This window comes from Pteropus alecto, unplaced genomic scaffold (assembly GCF_000325575.1).
Source record: "Pteropus alecto unplaced genomic scaffold, ASM32557v1 scaffold106, whole genome shotgun sequence".
Lineage (NCBI taxonomy): Eukaryota > Metazoa > Chordata > Mammalia > Chiroptera > Pteropodidae > Pteropus > Pteropus alecto.
In genome coordinates, this window is record NW_006442103.1 from 10,482,899 (window position 1) to 10,489,772 (window position 6,874).

General features: G+C 59.2%; 1 protein-coding gene across 1 annotated transcript in view; it reads right to left on the reverse strand.

Annotated features, from left to right (window-relative positions):
- Window positions 1-6,874, reverse strand: part of ALX3 (ALX homeobox 3) — an 11,464-nt gene that overhangs the window by 1,544 nt on the left and 3,046 nt on the right. The window contains exons 3-5 of the mRNA XM_015595392.1: window positions 3,501-3,817; window positions 594-722; window positions 5-251 (exon numbers count right to left, since the gene is read on the reverse strand). Coding sequence (XP_015450878.1) covers window positions 5-251; window positions 594-722; window positions 3,501-3,817 — 693 coding nt within the window. The remainder of the gene's footprint in view (window positions 1-4; window positions 252-593; window positions 723-3,500; window positions 3,818-6,874) is intronic.

The window sequence follows — 6,874 nt, forward strand, 5'->3', positions numbered from 1 at the left end:
AGACTTGGAGACTTATAGTTGCCGTCCGGGGAGGGTTCGAAGCTGTGGCCCCCCAGGGCAGGGGAAAAGCTGTGGATGGAGTAGATGCCGGGGTGGGCTCCGGGGGAGGCTGGAACCCCCATGAAGCCAGCCACATTCCCATGCGGATGGGAGTATGGAGACATGCACGGGGAGGGGATGCCCTCTGGAGACACAAGGCAGGGGCTGGCGGGGCTCCCGGACCCTGGACTGGGCCACAGGGAGTTCTGCAGCTGAAAAGAGAGAGAAAGCAGGCCCGTGAATCAGCAGCCCCAGGTGCTGCCTCCCTACCTAGGGGCTCTCTCTCCGCCCTCCCACCCCCAGTACACGTAGTGGCATCCCCGGAGGCCTCTGCCACTGCTTCTCAAAATGAGATTTTCCTCAGTGGTTCCTCTGTGCCGGCTCTTCTGCCTGCATCACTGAGGAGACAGGTAAGAGCACCACTGAGCAGAGCAGCGACTTGCCCACTGTCCCACAGGACCCAGGGCTGCTCCAGGTCTCCCACAGGCCAGAGCTCACACTCTAACTATTGACGCCTGGGACTTGGTCAGGCCCAGACTCAGCGGGGATCTCACCTGGGGGTGGCTGTCTGTTCGGGGCAGCACAGAGATGTCATAGGCAGACGTGAAGGGGTTCCGCCCCTCCTGGATCTTCCCATAACGCTCCCGCTTCCGCCACTTGGCCCTGCGGTTCTGGAACCAGACCTGAGAGCAGAAGGGAGAGGTTGAGGGTGTGATAAAGCCACCCTGAGGAGCGGAGCCCGCTGGGGAGTTGTGTGCTGCTGGGTGGGGAGCTGGCTCCAGGCTGGAGGATCTGGAGTCTTCAGCTGCAGGAGCTTGTAAATCCACATCGTTCCCAGGGCCAGGGAAGTCTGCGATGGGGCCTAGGAGAGGCCTGAGCCCAGAGTAGACTTATTAGTCCCATATGCCACCCCCTCTACACACTCCTCAGGCTAAGGAACTCTCTGGTTTTCCAGCCTGGCTGTGTCTGGTAAGGGTGTCACGGGGACCCGTGACCTCAGAGGCCCTGGGCACTTCTTTGGGTGACCAGTGCATATGTTGGGTTTCTAGCCTCCTGCCTCATCTCCTTTTCCAAGCTACCCCTCATGGCATCTGAGGAATCTTAGAGATTTCTGTTTAGGTCCCTGTCCTGCTTAAAGCCTCAGCGGCTTCCTGGAAACCTCAGCTCAGAGCCCAGCTTTACAACAAGGCCCCTGGGCCCTGTCGCTCTCTACAGCTTCACCTCCTGCCAGGCAACAACACTTGACTCTTTCTAGCTGCCTCTACCTCAGCTGACCTTTGAAATACTCTGCTACCTCGCTCCTCCCTGCCTTTGCCCAGGTTTTCCCTGCCTGTGCCACCCACCCCCTGCGAACCCCCATACGCCTGAACCGGGCGCCCTCCACCGGACTCCATGATAACACAAGCATCTCTCGTTATACTCACCGCAACCTACGACCACCGTGTTTTGGAGTCTCTCTCGCCCATTCATTTGTGAGCTCCAGGCAGCTGGGGGTGGCATATTGTGTGCTGTGCACAGCACGTACATAGCTGTGACGGATCTGTCTTTGGGTGAATGCCCTAGGACTCTTGCATTTATGAGTGCTGGTGCATGAGCTTGCACGTCTAGCATTCGATAAGCATTTACGTGTCAGGCTCTGGGCTAGACACTGGCAATATCAAAACCGAACCAAAGCAAATCATCACTTTGCTTTCCAGGGATCTAGCTGGGAGCCACAACAGAAAAAGTATGTGTGCGTATGTGCGTGTGTAAAAGTAACCCTACCCCAGCCCCTCACACTCTCTCATGATCGTTCCTACTCATGGAGACAGGCAGGTAAGGCCCTGAGTTAAGAAGCTGGACACACCCCTACCCCACAGCAGACCTGGGGCAAGCTCAGGTCAGTGAAGCTGATCGCTTTACTGAGAATTCTTCCCTGTCACCACTCATTCTCCTAGAGTCCCCACCGCAGGCCTCCAAGTACACTCTGGACCGCCCCTCTGCATTGTTCCATGTGTGGCATTATTCCTCTCCACAGGGCAGGGCCTTTGGGTGGGTGTCATGCTCCTGTCAGAGAAAATATCCTTACTCTAGAGCCTCAATCATCAGGGAAGCTTCTGGACTAGGTCTGGGGTCCTTGTGGCTCCCCCCGTGCCATTCTAGGGTTGAAAAGGCCTTGGGGAGGAGCAAGGGAGTGTGGGCCACTTCCCAGAACATAGGCATAGCAGTCAGATGCCACCCAGAGGCTCGCCGAGGCCTCTAGAGACTTGCTGTCTTAGACTTCCGTGGTTTATGTAACTAGCTTGTCGTGAAGCTGGCTATCTCACCCTGATGGCCCCGGGCCCTGGGGAACCCTGGGGACAGTCCTAGAAGTGTGTTTTGGGTGCAACCTGGGAACAGGAGGACCTAGCAGAGAAGAGGAGCAGCCGAGCCTCTCCAGTCCTATGTGGAATCTGGCTGCAGGGCCATTTCTGCTAGATGGCAGCCGGCCTCCTCATAGACTGGCCTGCTGGTCCCCATATTTTACCAAAGCTGGCCCTGTCCCAGTGCCCTCGCAGCCTCTGGAGAGGCCCTACACAGGGTGTGACAGCATGAGCTCTGCCCCTACCAGTCTCCTCAACCCAGGGCCTCCTGCTCAGTGGCATCAGGAAATGCGGATCAAGCCAGTCACAGCAAGGCAACAACCGCCATCTTCCCCTTGGGCCAAACTCCTACTGAAGCCTTTCCCATCCCACCCGCTGCTTGCCACCTTCAAGTTCTTTCTCACGTCCAACATCTCATGGATATGGAATTTCCTATCCTTCTCTCTCTCCTGTTCTCAGCACCCCTCCATCCCCTTCATGAGGCTGGCCACAGCCCCGTCCAGAAGCCTGGGGCATGATCTCTGCTGGGGAGGGTCTTCTGGGTGGGGAGGGGCTCCTGGCCAGCCAGGCTCTCCCTGCCAAGACCTGGAAGTTGGCAGAACTGAAGTTTGCTGGCTCAGGGTGGCTTTGAAGATCACTGAGCCTGAGACCCTCCCTCCTCCAGCGGGGACCCTCCCATTCTGAGCAGCCACCTCAGGAGCAGCCCTGACATGCATTCAGCACTTCCAAACGCTGTCCCATCCGTGCTCCACAAAGCTTCTCCTTAAGCAGGTGCTACTATCATTCTCTCTTCCTAAATTGGGAAACTGAGACTGAGAGATTCAATGACATGCCCCAAATCACCTGGTCAGCTAGTAAGTGGCAGAGCTTGGACTCCCACGCGGGTCTTTTGACTCCCAGAGGCCATCACCCCCACCCGCGCCCATGCACAAGCCTCGACTTGGGCTGCAAACCTGTGGCTGCTGCGGAGCCCAGGAGGGGCAGGTTGGGGACAGAAAGGCATCTGGGAGAGGTGCTCTGTGTGGCGCTAGCACGCACCTCTCCCAGCCCCTCCATGGCCGGGCCAAAGGTCTGGGTGGTCGGGGCAGCTGGAGAGCCCTGCGCCCGGGGCGCCCTCACCTGTACCCGGGCCTCGGTTAGGTCCGTGCGCAGAGCCAGCTGCTCCCGGGCATACACGTCAGGGTAGTGGGTTTTCTGAAAGACTTTCTCCAGCTCCTCCAGCTGGAATGTGCTGAAGGTCGTGCGGTTACGGCGCTTCTTGCTCTTGTTCTTGACCAACTCCATGGAATCGGGGAGTCCCGGGGACAGGGGGACACGCAGCCTGGCCAGGCAAGGTCCTGGGGAGCCTTGTAAGTTAGAGGGCCCGTCTCTGGGGCCCCCTTGGCAGTCCAAGGGCAGCTGGGGGAAGCTGGCAGCTTTGGAGGCCTTCTCCTCAGCTGCAATGGAAACACAAAAAGGAGGATGGAAACCCAACCAGGGGGTTTTGTGGGTGGAATAGAGGGAGGGGGGAGAACATTGACGCTTCAGACCCCGCCTCCCCCTTCCTTTTTCTTTCCTTCCTCCCAGCAGCCACCCTCCACGGGAGCCTGGCATTAGGAGGCCTGCCTGCTGCGCCTCCAGCTGGGGAGGGGGCCCAGGGGAACCTTGTCGTCTGTGGTCTGGGCGGATCTGCTGGGGCCAGAGGGGGTTCATTTCGGGGAAGCGCTCTGTGGTGGTGCATCCCACAGGGCGTGGAGGTGCCAGGACTGACGCTGTAGCAGGGCGTAGGGAGGGAAGAGGTGGTGAGGATGGGGTGGTGGACATCTCCCCACCCCTGCCAGGAAGTGCCTCCTTGTCCCTGACTCTGCAGGCCTCGGTTCCCATGTCCTCATGCCCATGACACAGATGCTGACAGGTCTGGCTGTGCCTCATTCTCTGGACCCCAAATCTCAAGGCTACGTCAAATCTCCCAGCCCTCGGGTATGAAGGGCAAGATGGGGCAAAGAAGCTTCCGGGGGGATTGTTTCATTCCTCCCAAATTGTGATGTTTGGGCAAGGACTTAAGCCCCAGCAATAGAGGGACAGGAGGCAGGCTCAGCCCCCAGCCCACCATTCTCACAGTCGTCTGTCCCCTCCTGCCTCAGGAGCTTCGGACAAGCAGCGGGGACCTGACTGCAGATTGGGAGCAGCTCTCAGCAGTCCCCTTCGGAAGTGCTAACCCTCACTCAGGAAGCTTGGTGGAGCCCTGCTGAGACCAGGGCATGGTGAAAAATAGGTCACCCCAAATGCCCCGCCCTCTCCCCCAGGCGAGGACCCCCAGCGGAGTCGCCATGAAATCTCCCTGCAACAACAGTCTGCTGGGATGGCAGGAGCTGCGCCACAAAGACACCCCACGGACTCACTCAGCTCCTTCCCTGGCCCCCAGGAGGCCCAGTGGGCTGGTACCAAGAGGCAGCTTCTTCCCTGGGACTTGGTGTCAGAATCCCAGCTGTCCTTGGGAGAGGATGGGATCAGAGAAATGGGCTTCTGGGTTTCCGGATCTGATAAGTCCCAGTCTGCATCGTAGAGGACAAATTGGGCAAGGTGCTCCCCCAGCTGGAAGGTGGTCAGGGACCTCTCCCAGGACCACCCAGGCAGTGAAATAAGCAGCACACTGTGTACCCTGGAGGCCCGGAGTCAGGTGGGCCTGTCCTCTGCCATGAACAGCAACAGCCCAGGCCCCAGGTTTCCTTCCCAACTCAGGTGGAGCATAAGGGAGCAAATGCTCCAGCGCTTGGCTTCCGTTCTCACCCAACATGTTTGTTTTTTTGTTTTTTGTTTTTTGTTATTGTTCTAGGGTAATTCTATTTGGTAGGAACTTAGGAAAGAGGGCTCATGGAAGTTGAACCAAATAATTAACAGTGGTCAGGGAGACTGGGAGACTTACAGGGGACACCCCACACATAGCAGGCCTGAGAGGGAGGGGTCTTGGCGTCTGGGGGAAAAGGATGAGTGACTCAGGGATGAGGGCCAGGGGAGCACTGACATCACTGCAGAGGGCTCCCCAAAGCTCTGGGGCTTGCTCTTCTGCCTCTTGGCCCCTCAGTGTTTGTCCCAGTAGGATCTGCCCAGAGGAAATGACCAGATCTGGGATTCTAATACTTGGCTTCCTGATTTTGAGCCACCCAGCTGCCAAAGTCAGGGATGAACGCAGTGGGACTTCTCAGAATAGCTATCGCCAAAAGCGCCAAGCCTGGGGGCTTCCGGACCCCCATGCCCGCCCATTCTACAGCCCTCAGCGTGTAGGGGACTTCTCCCTTCTCACTGGCATTGCCCTGAAACCTTCTCGTCTGCTGGGAGGACTCTAGGGGAAGTTGGCATTCTCCCTTTTTGAGGGGACAGGGGGGTACACCTCAAAGAACACTAAGCAGCCTCTTAAGGAGCGATGCCCAGAAAAGAGATGGCGGTGAAATAAATAGAGCACAGCGATCGAGGCAAGGCAGAGCAGCTCCGGAAGTGAGCAGTTTGAATCAGAGCTTGTAAGGGAAGAATGCGCTTGAGGCCCAGGGAGAACAGTCAAGGTGTGTACAGGCAGTGTACAGGAATCACTCGCATCTTGTGGGGAAACTGGGCGGTTAAGGGGGAGTGCTCATGTGGGAGACTGGGAGCTTGGGGCTCAGCACCGGGGTGTCCACGGCCTACACAATCAGAGCAGCAGTCTGTCCTTCCTGGGAGCCAGGAGCCAGGACTAAGATCTCCGAGGCGGCAACGGAGCCCTGCCCTTGACCCGCCTCTCACGCTCGTCTGCTCCCCAACCCCAGCGGCTGGCCGCCTCGCAGGCCCGGCGGCTCGGGAGCGGCACCGCTTGAGCCGCCTACCCAGAGCCCCATTGCCCCCACGGGTGGCGTCCATTGAGGCCGCAGGACCAACCGGCCCGCTTGGAGCTTTCGCGGCAGCCTAGCTCCGCGCCGGCGCCGTTTCCCAAGCGACCGGCGGAGCTCTCTGAGGCCTAGGCTCCCTGGCGTAGACACAGACGCTGTGTGGAGGACCCAGCGGGGCCTGGTGCTCTTCCTACAGTTTCCCAGCCTTGGTCTAGAGGCTTCGGCCGGGGAAAGATGACCTGGATCTCTTCTCGAGGTCCGCGGTCCAGCGGGAAGCCAGACCCTTACCGTTAACCCGGCTCAGGGCCTGCATGGTTGCGGGCGCTCTCTGAGGTCAGGGAGCTAAGCGAGGCGACAGATTGCGCGGCCCCAGGCAGATCAGGAAAGGCCGGCCGGGCACCTCTCCGGCCCTCTGAGCAGCCACGCGCAGAGGGCACGAGGGCGCCTGGCACCACCTGGACGCCGCGGGGTCCAGAGCAGGACTGCGCGCTCTCGGCCAAGGACGGGAGGGGAGCGCGCTGCACCAGGCTCCGGGGCGCGCAAATGCCCGGCTGCGGCCAAAATCGTGCCGCAGATGGGGCGCAGCTGCGCGCTCACTGGTCTAAACTGGAAACGCTCCGAGCCCGTTATTTTAAAAGCCGGGGGGAAAAATGA